Genomic DNA, 20,412 nt, shown 5'->3' on the forward strand with positions numbered 1-20,412 from the left:
TGTGGCCCTCCAGATGTTGTCGAACTGCAACTCCTATCATCTCTGATCATTGGCCATGCTGGCTGGGACTGATGGGAGTTGGAGTCCAACAGCATCTGGAGAGCCACATATTCTCCATTCCTGTTCAAAAGGTTCAAGGCAGCTAACAAGCACAAAATGGTAAGTTGCAATCCTATACACCCTTACCTGGGAGGAAGTCCAAGTCAACTCAAAGGGGCTTACTTCTGAGTAGATATGCATAGGATTGCCCTATAAAACCACCCACCATATTAAAAAAAAATAACAGTACAAGAATAAAGGCAGAATAAATAATAAACTGCAGCAAAACCAGCCTCAATTAAAATAATACTAGTCCAGAAGAAACATCAAAGTGATAAAGCAACAAGTTTAGAAAATCCTGTACAGAGAGAAAACCCCCAGCAAAACTAAAACTGCTTATGGTCCCAAAGCCTTCCTAGAAAGATTTTTTTGGTCATATTGCAAAATGCAATTAAAGAAGGGCAAAGCATGTTTCTCTTGCTCGAAAGGGAGTTCCAAACCCTAGATATGGCAGCTATACACGTTTCTTTAAAGCAGGGAAGATAGATCAGGATCTACTGGTAAACTTCTGGGTGATTAGCTGTGGTAGATCTCCAAGGATTTCTGACTCCAGTCTCAATACTTTAACGAAAGCAAGTAAACCTTCAAGAAAAATATATCTTTCATGGCTGACCTTGCACTAATTGATTATCTCTCAGCCTCATCTGTAAAACAGGAGTACGAATTTTTATTAGTCTTTGTTCACCTCTGCGGGCCAATTTTAGAGAGTTGTGTTAGAATCCCTGGACTCTGGTAACTCAGAAGTAGATCTGTTTACATGCCAGTTCATGGGGTGCCATAGACAAGTGATTCTACCCCCTGAGCCACCATTACATATCTGGCTCTAGTTAGTCGATGTCAGAATTTTAGTAGCACAAAAATAACAGATCCCACTAGCCTGAAGTCTGCCCGCCCCTGCTCTAAAGAGGGAGAATAGTCATAGATGGGAGGGTGTGGTGCTAAATGGGCGTGGTTAAAGGATACAAGGGAACGACCAATGGCCCCTCTTTCTTCAAGAGATCATTTCTTTGTACATCACTGGTCAGAGCCCTACGTTTCCATAGCTGTTTTTTTTAAAGCAAGGTGAACATTTTTCAAGGACCTTCCTTGTTTTAAATTAATAAAATACTCCGTGATTGCTTTTTGACAGTTTCTCACGATGGATAAATGGGGATCGCCCATGGGGGAGGGGTGCTAGTGTTCTAATGGAGCCTTCCCCAACTTGCTGCTCTCCAAACGTATTGGACTACAACTCCCAGAATCCCCTCCAGCCAGCATATTGTTGTGAACCGCCCAGAGAGCTTCGGCTTTGGGGCCCTATAGAAATGTAATAAATAAATAACAGCTGGCTGGAAAATGCTGGGGGATGTAATTCAGCACATCTGGAGCGCACCAGGTTGGGGAAGACTACAGTCTAGAGCAGGGATGGGCAGAAAGTAGATCCCCAGATGTTTTAGACTTCAACTCCCAGCATTCCTGACCATTGGGCATGCTGGGAGGGGTTTCTGGGAGATGAAGTCCCAGACATCTGGAGAGCTACTTTCTGCCACTCCTGGTGTGGACATCATCAAGGGACGTTTCTTACATCCCCAGCTGGATTATCATAATTATTACCATAATCGCTGTTGTTGTTTTTGTTTGCTAAACATTTCTGACCCGTCATGCCTTCCTTCCCTCGCTCCACAAAGGTCATCCACACGCTGGAAGAAGAAAACTCAGCTCCGTCGTCCGTCCGCAACACCCAGGAAGCCCCAGCATCACGAGGCTTGGGCGGGGCGAAGAAGAAGCCGCGCCCCCTTCCCCCCAAACCCCGCCCCGGTGTCTCTTGATCCTTTTGTGCTTGTCCAGGCGGCGCCAGCGGGAGCCATGGCTGGGGGTGCCGGGGGAGGCCTGCGGGAAGCGCTCTCTTGCCCCGTGTGCTTGGACCTTTTCCGGGACCCGGTGATGGTCTCCGGCTGCGGGCACAACCTTTGCCGGGCCTGCGCGGCCAAGTGCTGGGGGCGGCTGGAGCGGAGCCTGCGCTGCCCCCAGTGCCTGGAGCCCCTCCCGCTGCAGCGGCTGCTCCAGCCCAACGCGCTTCTGGGGAGCATCGCGGAGCGCATCCGCACTCATGGCGGGACGTGGCCGGAAGGGGCTCCCGGTCCGGGCGACGGCGTGGAGGGACGGAGCCCTGGGCAAGGAGGACCCACGTCCAGTAATGCGCCTGGTTCGGCCCCGATCGTGGGAACGGCAGCGGGGGTGTTTTGGGGAATGTCTGTGAGCAGGAAAGATACTCTGGAATGGGATTCATTGATGGATGGAAGCTGGGCTTGGGGGGCAATGGAGTGGGTTGACTGGCGGGAAGTATTTGTAATCTTGTGGCAGCTTTCTCCGAGCTGGGCCCCTCAGGATGGGGGACTTCAACCCCCATCATCCCCCACCATCATGGCCATGGGGATGATGGAGGTTGTAGTCCAGCCCATCAGGAGGGCGCCTGGTTGCATGACCTGGCCTGTATAGTGACATTTTTTTTCCCTCCAGCATTTGTAGATGTCTGTGTTTAATGAAACTGGGTATCTCAGGAGGTTGTAACATCCGCTAGGAATTCTAAAGTTCCCAGCTGCCATTTAAAAAACAAACCCCAAACTTTCTAGCTGTCATGGAGAATATTTATTTCTATAAAACCGACAAAGTATTCAAAGCCAAATGCTATAAAACCAAGACTTTAATTTCTGCTTGAAAATCACATTGACAAAGATTGGATCCAGCAGCAATAATATATTTAGGGTGCAATCCTATGCATGTTTAGACAGAAAAAAAGCCCTACAACTCCAAGCATTCCCCAGCCAACTATGCATAGGGTCAAAGTGCATAGGATCGCACCCTTATTTCTATGAAATTCAAAAAGCATATGCAATGTCTACTAAAGCTCTTTAGGGTTCAGTACCATTTGATGTTTACCTAGCAATTTTACTTAAGTGCTCAAATCACTTTATGTATATTATCTCTGATTGCACATGGGATTTTCTGAATGCAAGGCGTGTGCGCTAAGCTATGTGCATTGAGTTATGGCCGCTTCCCTGTGGGAAATGGGAGTTAACTACAGCCATAACATCAGTGCTGTTTGGAGCATACACGTTCTGGAAATCTCTCTTGAAATTATGGAACAAGCTTCCCCGGGCTATTCCCCTGGCGCCTCAACTGCTTAGGTGCAGGTGCCAGGCAAAGGTGTTTCTTTGCTCATGGGTGGGGTACATGTGCCCCCCCAGATGTTCTTGGACTGCAATTCCCATCATCCTAGCTATTCTGGCTAGGGCTGATGGGAGCTGCATTCTTATAACATCTGGAGGGACACATGTTCTCCACCCCTGGTTCAAGTCCCAAACATCAGGAGGACACAAAGTTGAGGAAGCCTGCTCTAATGCATAGATGATTACATAACCTTTTGAGTTCATTGCTGACATTAGAATTGGAAACTTCCAAGTTCTTGCTTTATATTTATTTATATTGTATTGATTTTATTGTATTGATTCACAACATTTACATACTGCTCCACATCCAGACAGATTCTGGAGAGGTGAACAATAAAAGGTAAAAAGATAAGAAAATAAAAGAATAAAAATCCATATTTAAAATTACTATTTTTAAAAAACAGAATACCGATAAAAACCGTGGCTGGTCAGTCAGGGAAGGCTTCCTGAAATAAAGATGTTTTCAGGATGCACCAGAAACAAGACAGTGTTGGCGCCTGCCTGACCTCCAGAGGCAGGGAGTTCCAGAGAAAGGGGGCCACCACACTGAAGTCTCTTCTCCGATTGGACTCCAATTGGGCCATAGGTCCACGTGGAACCACCAAGAGCATTTCAACATTTCTATCCTGCTTTTAAATTGGAATTTTACAAACAAAGCAGTAAACCATAACAAAAAACCCAAGTGGGGCCAACAGGAAACACTAACAGCATCCTTACTTCATCTTTAAAAGCAGCGCTAAACTCAGTCCTTCTGGGGAAGTTGTGGCCCTCTACATAGCTGGCTGGGGAATGTTGGGAATTGTAGGACATTTTTCTGTCTAAACATGCATATGATTGCACCCTTAATTGTGTAGCAGGTGATGGGGAAAGCCGTGTTTCTGCCGGAGACCCTGGAGAGCCGCTGTCGGTCAGAGCTACATGGACGAATAGCAAGGAAGCTCCCTAGACATCAGTGTTTTGATTGGAGTAATACACAACCGAACACTAACGGTGTTGGTTGGTTGAGTAGATGTGGCTCAGCGGAGTTTTGAATTGATGACTGGCCATGGGGAATCTCTCTTTGCAGCTCCCTGTGTTTCTATTACTAATTAATTAATTAATTAATCAAGGCTAATTAATATGCCTTCAGCTGTTCTGAGCCGTAAGTGGCAGCAAGGTCCTACATCAACAGTAAGCCAGGGCCCTTTATTATAGGATGCTTAAAAGGATGATCTTGTGTGTGTCTACTCAGAAGTAAACCCCATTGTTTACGGTGGGGCTTACTCCCAGGTAAGCATGTATAGGATTGCAGTCTGAATGGATGCCTATGTGCTGCCTCCAGTACCAAAGGCGGTGGGCCTATGTACAGCAGTTGGTGGGGAACACGGGTGGGAGGGCACTGTTGCATTCGTGTCCTGCTTATGGTTTCCTGGTCGACAGCTGGTTGGCCACTGTGTGAACAGAATGCTGTTCCAACAGAAAGATGGACCTTTTGTCTGATCCAGCATGGCTCTTTCTTATGTTCTTATGATGCTTTCCAGCCAGCAGTGACAAAAAACTAGGCCTAAAGATCACTGAGCTGGGAGAAAAGGGAAACATCTCACACCTTGGGTTGCCATCTGACCAGAAAATCAAAACAGATTGGCCTGCTCTGGTGCATTTAAGAACAATTTGAAGTTTAGAAATCAACAGGTGGAAACCTTCATGATGGAAACAAGCATTATCCTTTGCTGAGGGCACAGTGGGCTCCCTTTCAACCCAGGGGCTGAATTCATTTTGGAGACACGCTAGGGAGGCTGCATTGCAACGGTGGGTGGGGCCTAAGGGAAAAGGGTTGGGGCCAAAGATAGCAATGCCACTGTATTATAGCTTAAAGCTTTTAACTGCCAGTAACTAAGCTGCAGGAGAGGCATTCAACCTCTTAGAATGGGGAAAAGTGGCACAAAAGCCCGAAAACCACCAAATGACTGGTGGTCAGGGGGAAGGAGGTGGGGCCAAGGGAAGGGTGTGTGGCCATCTGGGAACCGCAGAGTGCTGGATTGGGACCCCAGGCAGGCCAGATTTGTCCCTTGGGCCCGGGATTCCCCACCCCTGCACTAAAGGCACAGGAACTGAGATTAGTAACAATAGTTGGCAGCTGTTTGCAAAAATAAACCTTCCTTTCTTCCAGGGAGAACCACTGGAGCACCAGGCTTTGAGAAAAGAGGATGAAGCCAAAACAAATGAAGAGAAGCAAAGGGAGGAGCTTCTAGTAGGTGTTTTAAACTAGGGTTGAAACTTCCCACCCCTTGCCCCCGGCATAGCTCCTTTGCCTGTATTTATTTTCTTTTTATTTATTACTTATTTTTATATGCATTTATTTATTATTTATTACTTTTATTTATTTTCTTTTTATTTATTGCTTATTTATTAAACTAATGAAGAGAAGCAAAGGGAGGAGCTGCTAGTAGGTATTTTAAACTAGGGTTGAAACTTCCCACCCTTGCCCCCGGCATAGCTCCTCTGCCTGTATTTATTTTCTTTTTATTTATTACTTATTTTTACATGTATTTATTTATTACTTATTACTTTTATTTATTTTCTTTTTATTTATTGCTTATTAATTAAACTGATGAAGAGAAGCAAAGGGAGGAGCTGCTAGTAGGTATTTTAAACTAGGGTTGAAACTTCCCACCCTTGCCCCCGGCATAGCTCCTCTGCCTGTATTTATTTTCTTTTTATTTATTACTTATTTTTACATGTATTTATTTATTACTTATTACTTTTATTTATTTTCTTTTTATTTATTGCTTATTAATTAAACTGATGAAGAGAAGCATAGGGAGGAGCTGCTAGTAGGTATTTTAAACTAGGTTTGAAATTTCCCACCCCTTGCCCCCAGCAGCGCTCCTCTGCCTGCATTTATTTTCTTTTTATTTATTACTTTTTTATACTACTGTTCCTCCAAGGAACTCTGCACAGCATATAATGTTTCCCCTCCCCCTATTATCCTTGCAACAGCCCTGTGAGGTAGACTGGGTTGAGAGATGGGGACTGGCCCCAGGTCACCTAAGTGAGCTGCTTTGGTTGAGTGCAGATTAATTTGAACGTGGTCCTTCTCAGCCTTGTCTGATGTGCTGACAGTTACATGCCCCAGGCTGATCTCTCTGTGGGTTATCTTCATATTAGGAAGTTGGGCATAATTCGGAAAGGGGTTGAAAATGAAACTGCCAGTATCATGCTGCCCTTATACAAATCTATGGTGCAGCCACACTTGGAATACGGTCTACAGTTCTGGTCACACCACACCTCAAAAAAGAGTAGAGTTGTAGAGTTGGGAAAAGATGCTCTCTTTGTAGAGTTGGGAAAGATGCAGAAAAGGGCAACCAAAATGATGAAGGGGCTGGAGCAGCTGCCCTATGAGCAAGGTTTACAACATCTGGGTCTGTTTAGCTTAAGAGAAAAGGCGAGTGAGGGGAGACGTGCTTGTTGTTCAGTCGTTCAGTCGTGTCCGACTCTTCGTGACCCCATGGACCATAGCACGCCAGGCCTTCCTGTCCTGCGCTCTCTCCCGGAGCGTGCTCAAGTTCATATTCATTGCATCCGTGATGCTATCTAGCCATCTCATCCTCTGCCGTCCCCTTCTCCTTTTGCCTTCAGTCTTTCCCAGCATCAGGGTCTTTTCCAGGGAGTTTTCTCTTCGCATTAGGTGGCCAAAATATTGGAGCTTCAGCTTCATTATCTGTCCTTCCAATGAGCACTCAGGGTTGATTTCCTTTAGGATGGACTGATTTGACCTCCTTGCAGTCCAGGGGACTCGTAAGAGTCTTCTCCAGCACCACAGTTCGAAAGCATCGATTCTTCGGCGCTCAGCCTTCCTTATAGTCCAGCTCTCACAGCCATACATTACTACTGGGAAAACCATAGCTTTGATTAGACGGACCTTTGTCGGCAAGGTGATGTCTCTGCTTCTTACTATGCTGTCTAGGTTGGCCATAGCTTTCCTCCCAAGGAGCAAGCGTCTTTTAATTTCATGGCTACAGTCACCGTCTGCGGTGATCTTGGAGCCCAAGAAAGTAAAATCTGTCACTGCTTCCATTTCTTCCCCTTCTATATGCCAGGAAGTGATGGGGCCAGATGCCATGATCTTAGTTTTTTTAATGTTGAGTTTCAAACCAGCTTTTGCACTCTCCTCTTTCACCCTCAACAAGAGGCTCTTGAGATCCTCTTCGCTTTCTGCCATTAGGGTGGTATCGTCTGCATATCGGAGGTTGTTGATAATTCTCCCAGCAATCTTAATTCCGACCTCTGATTCATCCAACCCGGCATTTCTCATGATGTACTCTGCATATAAGTTAAATAAGCAGGGTGACAATATGCAGCCTTGTCGTACTCCTTTCCCAATTTTGAACCAATCGGTTGTTCCGTGTCTGGTTCTTACTGTTGCTTCTTGACCCTCGTACAGGTTTCTCAGGAGACAGGTAAGGTGGTCTGGTACTCCCATCACTTTCAGAATTTGCCACAGTTTGTTGTGATCCACACAATCAAAGGCTTTAGCGTAGTCAATGAAGCAGAAATAGGCGTTTTTCTGGAATTCTCTTGCTTTCTCCATGATGCAGCGAATGTTGGCGATTTGATCTCTAGTTCCTCTGCCTCTTCTAAACCCAGCTTGTACTTCCGGTAGTTCTCGGTTCGCATACTGCTGAAGCCTAGCTTGAGACGTGCTAGAGGTGTACAAAATTATGCCTGGTGTGGAGAATGTGGATAAGGAGACTTTTTTCTCCTTCTCATATAATACTAGAACCCAGTGGGGTCATCCCATGAAGCTGATTGGTGGGAGATTCAGGACAGATAAAAGCAAAGACTCCTTCGCACAGCACATAGTTAAATTATGGAATTTGCTACCACGGGATGTATTGATGGCCACTACCTTGGATGGGTTTAAGAGGGGATTAGACAAATTCCTGGAGGAGAAGGCTATCAGTGGCTACTAGTCCTGATGGCTTAATACTACCTCCAGCTTCAGAGGCAGTTCACCAGTTTCTGAGGAACATGGACAGGAGGGTGCTGTTGCTCTCATGTCCAGCTTGTAGGTTTCATGTATTCACTTGGTTGGCCCCTGTGTGAACAGAATGTTGGACTAGATGGACCCTTAGTCTGATCCAGCAGGGCTCTTACGTTTTTAAGAGCTTCACCTGCTGGATTTCTTCTCGCCAGGGAACTGTTAAAGGCACAAGATACGTGCCATGAAAAAACATTGGCAACCTGGCCTGGACCCCTCGAGACTCCAGGCTTTGTCCCTGGCTTGATTTGTTTTGCTTGCTTATGCCACTGCAGAAGCAGATGGAGGTGGAAGAGCAGCAGGTTATCTGGGAATGGAAGGAGCTGCGTGGGCATTTGGCGGAGTGGGAGAGGCAGTGGCTGATCCATTTGGAAGAGCTCAAGAGAGACGTTGTCCAGGGAGGCTATGAGCATGTCTCCAGAATGGCCAGCGAGGGCCCCCTGCTGCAGGATCTGCTCAAGGAACAAGGAAGAGAGCAGCCACTGAGCCGATCTTTGCAGGTAAGTCTGCACAGCTCAGGTGTAGGGAACCGATGGCCCTCCAGGTGATGTTGGACTACCGATCTCCCATAGTCCGGGGTCATTGGCCATGCTGGCTGATCTCATGGGAGTCACAGTCTGACAACATCCATCAGGCCACAGGTTCTTCCACCCCTGCTCTATAACAACTGATAGAAAGGATCACAAGGGCCATCTGCCCCAACCACAATTGTCAGCTTCTGAAACTGCCCCTGTGACCAACGCTTTGATAGCAGTTTAATCTGCAGCAATGAGCAAGTAATCCTGGAGGTTCAGCTACTGATTTCTGCAGATCACATTTACCGTTAAAGGCATGAGAGTAGGACAGGCCATTTTCTTCTAGCTGATCTTCTTCTTCAAGGAAGAACTTGACATGGGAACATCAGAAGCTGCTTTCTGCTGAGTCAGGCCGTTGGTCCATCTAGCCCTGTATTGTCGACACGGGTTGGCAGCAGTGGCTTTCCAGGGCTTCGGGCAGGATTCTTCTCCTAGCCCTGCCTGGAGATGTCAGGAATAGAACCTGGGGCCTTCTGCATGCCAAGGATGTGCCCTGCCACTGAGCTACGGCCCCTCCACTCACCAGGTCCTTGTAGATAGCCATTAGCCAAGCAATTCAGATGTCAGTGTGTCCCAAGGAGAGAGCAGGTGCACTGAACTCGCATGCGTACACATCACAGTGAACATGGGCACGAAGGGATCTTCTACAGAGGTGTGCACGCACAGTGCATTGTGAGCTTCAGCAGGGTGGTGGTGGTGGGGAAACTACTTCAGAAGGAGGACAACTTAAGTTTGAGGACAACTGTTAAAGGCAAATATTACAAGTGTTATTTTATCACAGATATCTTACAGAAGAGAAATGCTTGATTAGTATACCAGTCCCCTAGCGCCTGGACCAGTGCACCAGCTCAAATAATGGAGATAGGGACAGGTGGAGGGGGGTGGGAATCAGGGTTTGCTGACTACGGAGTGGGCAGAGCGCCAGGGAAGTGGCGAGACAGGGCTTGGGAGGCTGTATATGCAACGCTGAAGTGCTGGTGCCATGGAGTGGGCCATGTGAGAGGCAGAATGGGCAACTCCAGAGGAAATTCAGGAGAAAGAGGAGGAAATAGAACTGGAATGGTTATATTTACTCGTTTTGGAGGAAGGGGAACACAAAGGACCTCACTTCCGGGTTGGTCACGGATACCCGGAAACCCTTAGCGGCACAGAGGGCTGCCTCCCAGCTTTTAGTTACACATTCAGAATGGGGTATTTGCCCTTGGAGTTCCTGGCTGCTTGGCTGAGTTAAAGCTGACTGAGCATTACATCTGCTTTGCTGCCATTGCTCGGAACAAAAGGGATTATTTCACTAAGGTGCCAGGGTGATGCCAGTAGGGTATCAAACACAAACTGTAGGTATACATTAAACCATTGTGGCTGAGCTTGTGTAACAGAGGGCAACTTTTGTGAAGTCAAGGGACCACAGTCCCTTGTGGGGAAGCAGGGCGGCTGGAGCCAGAAGTAAGTAGGGACACCCACTGCTCTTTCTCTCCCTCTTTCTCCCGTTCATTCTGTCTTCTTTCCACATACACACGTGCGCGCGCACCCCCCCTATCCATCCATTGCGTACGTAAGTGTGCACCCATTCATCCATCCGTTCTCTCTGTCTTATGCACACAACCTGCCTGCTCATGTCTCTTCCCTTTGTACTCACAGTTGCGTCATGAAAGTACAGAAGCTGCTGGGAGGGGGTGTCAGGGGCCGCATAGAAGGAAGCCCAAGGCCACATGCAGACTGTGGGTTGCCCACCTCTGCACTAGAGCTTCTGCAGCTGAAAGTGCTGCTGTAATTTTTAACGATTCTCTAATGACCACCTTGCTTAGCAAACATCAGAGATTCCATATTTGTGGCTTTGCAGCAGGGCTCCTCTCTCTGGCATGCATACAAACACACACCACTTCTTTCTTTATATTTTTTTCTCTTTCCTTCCAGGGTGTTGGAAGCATCGGGGGCAGGTAAGTCTTGGGCCATTCCTCCTCCTGCCCTTCTGGGTTTATAAAAGGCAGAGAAGGGGATGATGGGCTTTGGGATCATCCCTCTTCTTCTCTTCTGCCCCCACTGAACCACCAAGCATGGAGGATGGAGACTTAAAGATAGACTTCACTGTGGCAGAGCTAAAACGGAAGCTCAGCAACTTCTCCCAGAAGCGGGCCATCCTGCAGGAAGCACTGCTGCAACTGAAAGGTAAGCGGGAGCCTTGCTGTCTCGCTTATCCCAGGGGACTGGGGGGTTTGTGTAAATAGTGCAACCCTGCAGATGGGGCTGACGTTGGCTTTATGAATATATGAAGCTGGCTTATCCTGAGTGAGACCACTGGTCCACTCTGGCTCTCCAGGATGGGATCCATTTTATTTTATTTTATTTTTATTTATTTGAATGTTTATGTATTTCTTCATTCATTCATTTCTTCCTGCATTCCTTTTTAAATATTATTTATAAACCACTTTTGGGGGCCAAGCCCTCACAAAGCAACATACAAAGGGGAACGTTACAGGATACAACAAGGTACATCAGATAGGTGTACTGGTACTAGGACAAGGGTGGGCCACTTTGGTGGGTTGGGCAGCAGCATTGCCCTCACCCCCGGAACTCACTGTGGGCCGCGCCCCTCCCCTGCTGCCAGAAGTGTCTCCCTGCACGCCTTATTTCCCAGCAGACTTGCTGGGGATCTGGTGGTAAGGGAGTGGCCACTTTGGCGGCGGCAGGGGACCCAGCAGGGGCCTCCTAACCCCCCAGGAGGAGCTGCATGCAGCCCGTGGTCCACATGATGCCCACCTCTGTACTAGGAGGAAAACTCTGAATCGCCCAAGCCATTCACATCCTTAAGGAAAGGTGGCAGCAAAGACGTAAGTTCTGAAGACCATCTTAAAGGCCTGTATGGAAGGGGCTAAGTGTACATCAGCTGGAAGGGAGTTCCAGAACTGTGGGGTCACTGGCTGCAAGATGTATTCTTAGCCCGCCTCGCCACAAAATCTCTGGATCCAAGGCCTGAGGTAAGTTCTTACACCTGTCGTGCAGGATGTTTGGTTTGGTTTTCTTAGAAGAGCAGCCCACCCGGCACCTTACAAATGCTCCGGACATTCCAGGTGACCAAAGCAGCTTGCTGTACAGCTTGAGGGTTATTGTGTGTGAAGCTCTTGGAAAGACCAAAAGCTTCACAGGTCACAACTTCTATGAATTTACACTACAATCTCAGGTGCCTGGACCAGCAGATGCTGGGGTTATGTTGTCTCCTAAATGATGGCTTTAATAATCATGGGTTTGGGGATCCACCTTCCAGTGTGGGGGCCTGAATTCTCTCCTCTCTTCTTCTTTCTCCCCCAGAGGATCTCCGGCTGGAAATGGACAGAAATGGTATGTGACTGTCTCTGGGACAATGGAGAGATCACCCCAAAGAGCAATGATGAAGGAAGAGGGTGATCCTGCCATCCCAATATTTCTTCCTTTGATTTGTTTCGTCTTCATAGGCAGATGCCTTTATACCAAGTCAGAGCATGGGTCTTTCTAGTTCAGTATTGTCATCACTGACTGATAGCCGTGGCTCTCCAGGGTTTCAGGCAGGAATCTTTTCCAGCCCTAGAGATGCCAGGGATTGAACGGAGACCTCCTGCACACAGAGCATGTGGTCTGGCACTGAGCTATGACCTCTGGATGGGGAACAGATCCTTGCAAGTTTTAAATCTCCTGATCCTTGCAAGTTTTAAGTCTCCCCCTCCCAACTGATCCTTGCAAGTTTTAAATCTCCTGATCCTTGCAAGTTTTAAGTCTCCCCCTCCCCAACTGATCCTTGCAAGTTTTAAATCTCCTGATCCTTGCAAGTTTTATGTCTCCCCCTCCCCAACTGATCCTTGCAAGTTTTAAATCTCCCCCTCCTCAGCTGAGTCTCCAGTCCAAGCCTTGATAAATTTACATAAAGTAGCAACCCTACCTGGATTCATTCAAAGTTTCACACTTCCTTCATTCCAGACTTTTAGAGCTCTAATTAGAGAGTCTGAAGGGTGATAGACTTCTCTGAGCCAAATCCTTCCATCCAGGGCCTTGAACCTGGCAGGACTGCTTGGAAAGAGGAAGTGTCCTAGTGAGGCTGGCTGATGGGAAATGAAGTTCCTGACCCTAACACAGCCTTCCCCAAGCTGGTGCCCTCCAGGTGGTTTGGACTACAGCTCCCAGAATTCCTGATCCCTGCTCATGCTGGGTGGGGCTGATGGGATTTGCGGTCCAAAACATCTGGAGGGCCCCAGGTTGGGGAAGGCTGCCCTAACAATTCTATTCGATTCCCCTTCCAACTTCAAGAAACAACAGTTAAGACTGAAATACTCATGCATTGATTCCTCTCCCCAGTATGCGTCCTCCCTCCAACAAATAAAGTATGGACCTGAAAAGAATTTATCTCAAGGAAAGGAAAATCTACAGACAGAGGGCAAACTTGTAGTCCAGTTTTCTAAATAGGGATGTGGGTTTCAAACAAGTAAAAGGATAAATATTGAGACACCAAGATGGTGATGACTAAATAGGCTGGACCTGCCTTATAAAGCACCCTTCCTCAACCTGACAGGTTAGACTTCAATTCCCATCACCCCCAGCTGGCTTGGGTGTGATGGGAGTTGTAATCCAACACATATTGAGGATGTCAGGTTGGGGAAGGCTGCTAAGTGGGCTGGCCACTTTCCTGCCCCCTTGGAAGTTGGCATGTGGGTTAAATTTGGGTTCATACAGAAAAAAGCAACATGCTGTCCTGAATGTAAACCTTTCATTTCACTGTCTTGTGTATATTATATGCGCACGCATACACATACACACCGGAGATACTGTGTAGAGTTTTATTTTGCATCTTCCTCCCCTGCCACCTCAAAAGCGGGAGGTGCAGGGGGCGGGGAGGGTTGAGGTTGCTATTTGAACTTGAAATGTGGAATTCTGTCCTGAGTGTGTATGCCAAAACTCATTCTGGCACCTTGATGTTCAGTGAAGCTAATGTGTTACAAATAAAGAATGTTACCAAAGGGAAGGTTCAACCAAATGCCTTGCTTCAGTTGGCCAACCAAGTAGCCTTCTCTCCCCAGCTGATGTCACATTTTGATCCTTTGTGCTGAATAAAATGCCTGCCCCATGCTGGAGCCAGTAGCCATATTCTCTCCAACCCCACCCAGCCCCATGGCTAAAGCCTCTTTTGTCATCTTTCCCCTTGTTCAGGCTACAGAACAGCCTCATTTCAGTCCACACTGATCCACCCTCCCCAGGATGACAGAAGGGAAACATCTGCAGCAGAGATGATTCAGGTACGTGGTTTCCAGAGAGTAGCAAGTATTAATCTCCTGGAAGAGGGCATGGCTGGCTGGGACTTTGTACAGGAGCACTCCATACTGCAGTATTTTGTTGCAGAACCCACTTGTGTTAACTGTGTTTCATTAACAGATATGGGGTTGCATGGAATGAGCAGGTGTAGTAAGGGGAGATAGAGGGTGAACTAAAACCCCTGAAACTGACTGGATATGGGCCTTGCTTAATAAGAACAACAGGCACTTAATCCAGGTCAGGAAATATTCCTGAAATCATGCTGCCAATATCCGCTCCCTGTTCACCACTAACTTGTCTTAGGGTGCAATCCTATGCATGTTTAAACAGAAAAAAGTTGTAGGACTTTTTTGGTCTAAACATGCCTAGGATTGCACCCTTAATATTATTGTGCTTTTTAAGGATGTATTGTTTTAGAATTTGTTGTAAACCACCTTGCTGTTTTTTTAATGGGAAGCGGTATAAAGGAAAGATTTCAGCTTTCGTCAACATATGTCCCTTAATTCTCATGATTGCAGAGAAACACTTCTGTAAAACACCATGTATCTGATGAAGAATCAAAGGGGGCCTTTTTGGACAGATCTTCTAATCCACAGGTTGATGCTTGCCTCTCTTCCTCTCTGTCCATCTTAGGAAAGTTAAAAACTGCATGTGTTGGGGCTGGTGCAGGGGTGTTCAGCCTCTTTCAGGCCGAGGGCCAAATTCCATTTTGGAGAAGCTCTTGGGGGCTGCGTTCCAGTGCTGGGTGGGGCTAAAGGCAAAGGGGGCAGGGCCAAAAATGCCAGCATATTTTAGGTTAAAGTTCTTCCTGCCAGTAACTAAGCCTTCGGAGAGGCATTTCAGTCTTTTAGAAGGGGGGGGGTGGAAACAGCACAAAAGCTGGGAAACCGCCAAATGATCAGTGGTTGGAGAAAGGGGTGGGGCCAAGGAAAAGGGCTGGGGCCATACGGGGAAGCCCAGACAGTCTGAGTTGTCCCTTCCCCACCCCAAGACTGGATATCTGGTAATGGGCCGTGCAGATTGTTTTTGTCCAGACAATTAATTGTTTGGAAAGAGTTCCCCCCAGCCCTTGGGCCGGCCTGCCTGCCTGCCTGCCTGCCTGCCTGCCTGCCTGCCTGCCTGCCTGCCTTCCTTCCTTCCTTCCTTCCTTCCTTCCTTCCTTCCTTCCTTCCTTCCTTCCTTCTTGCCATTAGATCCTGCCTGGGAGCCAGCATCAATTTCTCTAATTGTCTCCCCTCACCAACATCCCACCAAGTCCCCTATGGCAACATTCCTTCCTACATGCCTGCTTACATACAGACTGTCCAGCTTTGCTTCAAGTGGTCGTGCCAAGCACCGGCTCGTGTGTCTTCTTCAGTAAGGTGAAAAACAGAGCTCTGGCCATTATCTACCACAGTGGGGAACCACTGTCCCTCTTTTTTATGGACTGAGGTTTTGCCCCAGTTCTTATTTTTGTCCACAAGTGTAGGGTGAGAATGTTTCATTTCAGCTCTGAATGAGTGTCTTAGCATTGCAACTGTAAAGAACTGGCCAGGGTATGTTTGTACCACTTTGCTCTGTGAGCAGTGGGTTTGCTGCTGGAGCAGCAGGTGATAATCTGAGGCTCTCGGTGTTTCAGGAATTGACAACCTTCAAGATAACCTCTGTGCATTCACAGGAGTTGCAGGTGGGCTTCCCAGACATTACTGCTGCCATCCCCAGGGCGATCAAGGAAGAGGAGGAGGAAGCTGGCATCATTGCAGGTAGGAGTGTCTTACCTCATTTGTTTCACTGCAGTGAGGATCCCAGGCCACGTCACCGTGGAGCACCAAGGCCAGTGGATGTAGGAATGTTTGAGGACATGGACGTTGTTTAATTGAGTATCCTTAAGAAAATGGTGAATAATAGATTTGGAGATTTTTTTAAAAGCAAAACCCCAAGTTTCTAGTCCCCATGGCTGTGGTGTAGCCAAACTTGGGAATAGGAGAAGCTGAGCATACATATGCCCTGATCCAGCGGAATATGTGTGAAGCAGCTGGGGCTGAGCATGTGGGGGCCTCTCTTAAAGTGAACATCCTGGTGACTCACTGTTTGGGGAGTGAGGAGTGCTGAATCTGCTCCGCCTCCTGAACAGCTGACTACGACCCTGGGTATCAGTGATAGGCAGGGTATATCTCGGGGTGCACAACTTGTGGTCCTTCAGATGTTTTGGCCTACAACTCCCATGATCCCTCACCATTGACTGTGCTGGCTAAGGCTGATGGGAACTGCAGGCCAAAACATCTGGAGGGACACAAGTTGCCCACTCCTGATCTACATTAATGGTACTAGGTAGTCATTCCTTTCTCTTACTGTTCATTTCCTGTCCCCCTTTTCCCCCAATTTATCTTCTTATTCCAGCAGACATGACACTGTTGGATGGAATTAAGGAAGAGATTCCTCAGCTGAGTGGTCCAGAGACAGTGGAACTGCCTGCCACAAGACTGCAGAGGTCCGAAGGCACCGCTTCCCAGAGCTGTGAGCAGAGAGAGGCAAGCCAAGCCGCCTTTGCACCCAAAAGGCAGCAGGGATTCCATCTGGCGAAAGACAGCGGCCAGTCTGCTTGGTCCAAGCGCGGCTGCGGAGAAGCAGCCATTCGAAAGAGAAACGAGAAATGCTACCCGTGCCCTGAATGTGGCAAAACTTTCCGGCAGTTCGGGGTCTTGATCACGCACCACCGCCTGCACACAGGCGAGAAGCCTTACAGCTGCGCATACTGTGCGAAGGGCTTCAGCGATTACTCCAATCTGATTGCGCACCAGAGAACCCACACCGGGGAGAAACCCTACCGCTGTGCCGACTGCGGGAAAAGCTTCACGCGTAGCACAACCCTCACCATCCACCAGAGAGGCCACACGCGGGAGAAGCCTTACCCCTGCCCCCAGTGCGGGAAGCGCTTCAGCCGGGCCTCAAACCTCACCATCCACCAGAGAACTCACGCTGGAGAGAAAAAACACCCGCCGCGGTCCTGACGAAGGGAAAAAATGAGCACGCAGCTCAGGCCTGCCAGACTGCACCGGGGAATCCACACAAGGAGGCCCTTGCCAGCAAACCGGCCCAGGCACCGCGTGATCCATCATCACGTGCGCCTTCGAAGGTTCAACCCAGCCTGGACTTCCTGGCTAAGTAACGCTTGCTCTGTCAACTGGATTGTGCATCCTTGCAGGCAGCCAACTTTTCCAGATTAGAAATCCAAACCTTTAATGGTCGTACAAATACACGGGAGGGAATTTTTGGCCGCCGCAGCCTGCATCATGGTGCTGCCAGAGCGAGGAGCAGTCATGCCTGCCTGCATTCCTTCATTTGACACAGCAGGCTTGTGTGGCTGGGGATTAGGGCAAAAGGTGGCTTCATTTATTGAAATTAGCACCTTTTGTGGTTGTCACAGTATTGTTTTCTCCCAGCTTGAGCTCTTGGGAAGGGGCAGGCCATACATTCAGGAAGACAGACAAATATGGGGATAGGGCTATAGCTCAGTGGTAGAGGCTCTGCTTTGCATGCGGAAGGTCCTAGGTTCAGTCCCCGGCATCTCCAAGTAAGGCTGGGAAAGGACTCCCGTCTGAAACCCCGGGGAGCTGCTGCCGGTCTGTAGACCAGCCTTCCCTAACCCGGTGCCCTCCGGATGTGTTGGATTGCGACTCTCAGCATCCCCATCCAGCACGGCTGAGGGCTGTGTTGGCTGGGGATGATGGGAGTTGTGGTTCAGCATATCTGCGGGGCTCCATGTTAGGGAGGGTTGGTGTAGACTGGTACTGAGGTAGATGGACCAAAGGTCTGACTCAGGATAAGGCAGCTTCTTATATTCCTGTCCTTCTAGCCCAGTGGGCAAATCTGGCCTGCCGTGGCTCCCCAAATGGCTGTGCTTCCTTCCCTGGCCCCACCCCCTTTTCCCCAATCACCAGTCGGTTGGTGGGTTTCAGGCTTTTGAATCTGATGGACTTTCCCCTGTTCTAAAAAGGCTGAAATGCCTCTCCTAAGGCTTGGTTACTGGCAGGAAGAGCTTTAAGCTACGGTGTGCTGGTATGTTTTGTATTTTGGGCCCCTTTTGCCTTTGGCCCTGCCCACCACTGGAATGCGGCCCCCAAGAGCTTGCCTGTAATGGAATTTGGCCCTCGGGCTGAAAGAGGTTCCCCACCCCTGTTCTACCCTGTTGCTTATCTCATCCTCGGTAAGCGGTGGGCACTACTCTGCTCAGTCCCTGTGGGGCATGTCCCCTTGCAAGAAGAGCCTCGATGCCTTGGACCAGAGGTCTACCTAGCCCAGCATCCTGCTTACCGGAGCAGCCAGCCAGATGGCTCCGGGAAGCACACAAGCAGGGCTTGGAGGCAATTGCAATCTCCCAGCAATTGGCATACTGCACAAGTGGGGAACTGCAACAAAGTGTTCCAGTGCGTAGCACTCGTGTTCAGGATTCCAGCCATTCCACTCCACTTCCCCCACAACATTCCATCAGCATTCCATGGCTACTGAGCATGCTCAGTCCTCACTGGGCTGTTTTTGGGATTCTCTCCCACCCCATATTGGGGGCATTTTTTCTAAAGATTTTTTAATGCTTCTGGAAACCTTGGGGTTGCCCCCAAGCCTACAGATACCTCCCTCTTTTGCATGGCTGGTGCCATTTCACCTACATAAGCAATGGTACTCACAACCAGAACATCAAAAATAGAGGGAATTATTATGCATTAAGCTTTTCTCCATGCAATGCATTCATATCTCCCCTTTAGTTGTTTCGCCCCCGCCCATGGATGGGATTCCATCTGGAAGCCTCTTCAGTTCCTCTGTCACACTTCAGCTCTTGCCTATAATGACCAAATTAATGCTCTGTGGAAAAAGCCTTCCCCATATTGGCTCTTAACTATGCAAGGAGGGGTCCATCGGTAAATGTCTCTGTTTTTGCCTGTCTGGCCTGATGGATTTTCAGCTGATGGTGATTGCCATGTTGGCGCCAAATGAAAAAAGACAGTGAAGAAAAAGTCTACCATTTATTGGCCCAATAAGTAAATTCATGACTGGCACTTAAGCATGTGGGCTTTGGGGTTTCAAAGCCTTTTTTATTAGGCACAAATCTGATGGAATGAATCATTTCCTTAAAAGTTATACCTACCTACATAAGTTTGGTTCTGGCAGTATTAGATCCTGGAGCCTGAGTTTTGCAGGCAGCCAGAAGGCTTTACTGGACATTCTGTGGCCTCAAGTGACTCATTCTTCCTATAATGACAGCTGCTACCCAAACATTCCTTCTTATCTGGAAATGTGTGAATAAACAGATGTTTACAAAAGTTTTGTTAGTCTGTAGTGTTTCTTTCTCCAAAGTTAATGGATTCTGTCCAGAAAAGACTGAGCAGAGCCTCTCACCTCAAGGAAGGAAGGGGTAGAAAATACCCATCTTCCCTGAATGGTGACATGTGGAGCTAAATACGGTATTTCCTGAGAATCTATGCAGTACTTTTCAAAAGGGGTAGCTCCACAGAATCACTGCTCATGGCAATACCAGGCCCTCAAAGTAATTTAGTACTGGAGGCATATTGCCCCCCCCCCCAAAAAAAAAAAAAAAATGTTCAGGGTAATCTTGAGATGGAGAATGAAATTAGGCATCCAGAAGAGATCAGTTACCTCCATGTGGACTGGTTAAATGCACCCTGAAGTGAGATGTAAGTGCTGATGAACTAATTCATCTGAGTTGTTTGCACACAGTATATTGTGTTAGTGATAACTGGTACTTCACCTTTTGGGGATTTAGGTAGAGAAGGAAGGGCCATGTGATGCAAGAGGTAGCCGAGGTGGGGGTGGGAAGCAGGTTGAGAGAAAGGATGCAGGGGTCTTGAGGCCAAGAGTGAAGTGTGCACAGGATAAGAAGCAGTGCCTTGACTGGACCTTGGGAACAGGACTTGCTCACACCACATGCACAAGATCTCTCTCATGTGATATATATTCATTTAGCCAGAGCCACCATCACCCCCTGGACAACTGCCTATCCAATATACAATTGCTGGAGTAGGAAGCTCAACCGCAGCCAACAATTTATTTTTTGATAGGTTTTTATCCTGCCTTTCCTCCAACCCCATCATTTTATCCTCGCAATAGCCTGCAAGTTGTTAGGCTGTGAGACTGTGACAAGGTCACCATGTCAGCTTCACAAGCACAGATTTGAACCTGGGTCTTCCTGATCCAAGACCAACATTTTTAGCTATTCTAGCACACCTATTTAAATTATACA

General features: G+C 48.0%; 1 protein-coding gene across 5 annotated transcripts; it reads left to right on the top strand.

The window, feature by feature from the left end:
- The first annotated feature begins 1,874 nt into the window (after positions 1 to 1,874).
- LOC146355130 (uncharacterized) lies at positions 1,875 to 19,465 on the top strand. 5 transcript variants are annotated; one of them, XM_084840688.1, is made up of 10 exons: positions 1,875 to 2,334; positions 5,458 to 5,538; positions 8,604 to 8,828; positions 10,818 to 10,840; positions 10,957 to 11,069; positions 12,210 to 12,239; positions 14,076 to 14,161; positions 14,696 to 14,773; positions 15,835 to 15,919; positions 16,557 to 19,465. In XM_084840688.1, exons 1-10 carry the CDS (start codon positions 1,945 to 1,947, stop codon positions 17,165 to 17,167), a joined length of 1,722 nt encoding a protein of 573 aa, XP_084696814.1. In that variant the 5' UTR covers positions 1,875 to 1,944; the 3' UTR covers positions 17,168 to 19,465. The 5 variants fall into 5 exon arrangements, with proteins under 5 accessions (XP_084696814.1, XP_084696812.1, XP_084696813.1 ...); XM_084840686.1 differs by having other exon boundaries at positions 1,876 to 2,334; positions 15,796 to 15,919; XM_084840687.1 differs by having other exon boundaries at positions 1,876 to 2,334; positions 15,796 to 15,919; positions 16,560 to 19,465.
- The last annotated feature ends 947 nt before the right edge of the window (positions 19,466 to 20,412 follow it).

This window comes from Heloderma suspectum, chromosome 2 (genome assembly GCF_057233095.1).
Source record: "Heloderma suspectum isolate Gila_16-S chromosome 2, 16-S_ref, whole genome shotgun sequence".
Lineage (NCBI taxonomy): Eukaryota > Metazoa > Chordata > Lepidosauria > Squamata > Helodermatidae > Heloderma > Heloderma suspectum.

Coding starts and splice junctions, on each gene's coding strand:
- LOC146355130 (XM_084840686.1), top strand. CDS start 1,945: ATGGCTGGGGGTGCCGGGGGAGGCCTGCGGGAAGCGCTCTCTTGCCCC. Junction 5,539..8,603: donor AGCAAAGGGAGGAGCTTCTA/GTAGGTGTTTTA, acceptor ATGCCACTGCAG/AAGCAGATGGAGGTGGAAGA. Junction 11,070..12,209: donor AGCACTGCTGCAACTGAAAG/GTAAGCGGGAGC, acceptor TTTCTCCCCCAG/AGGATCTCCGGCTGGAAATG.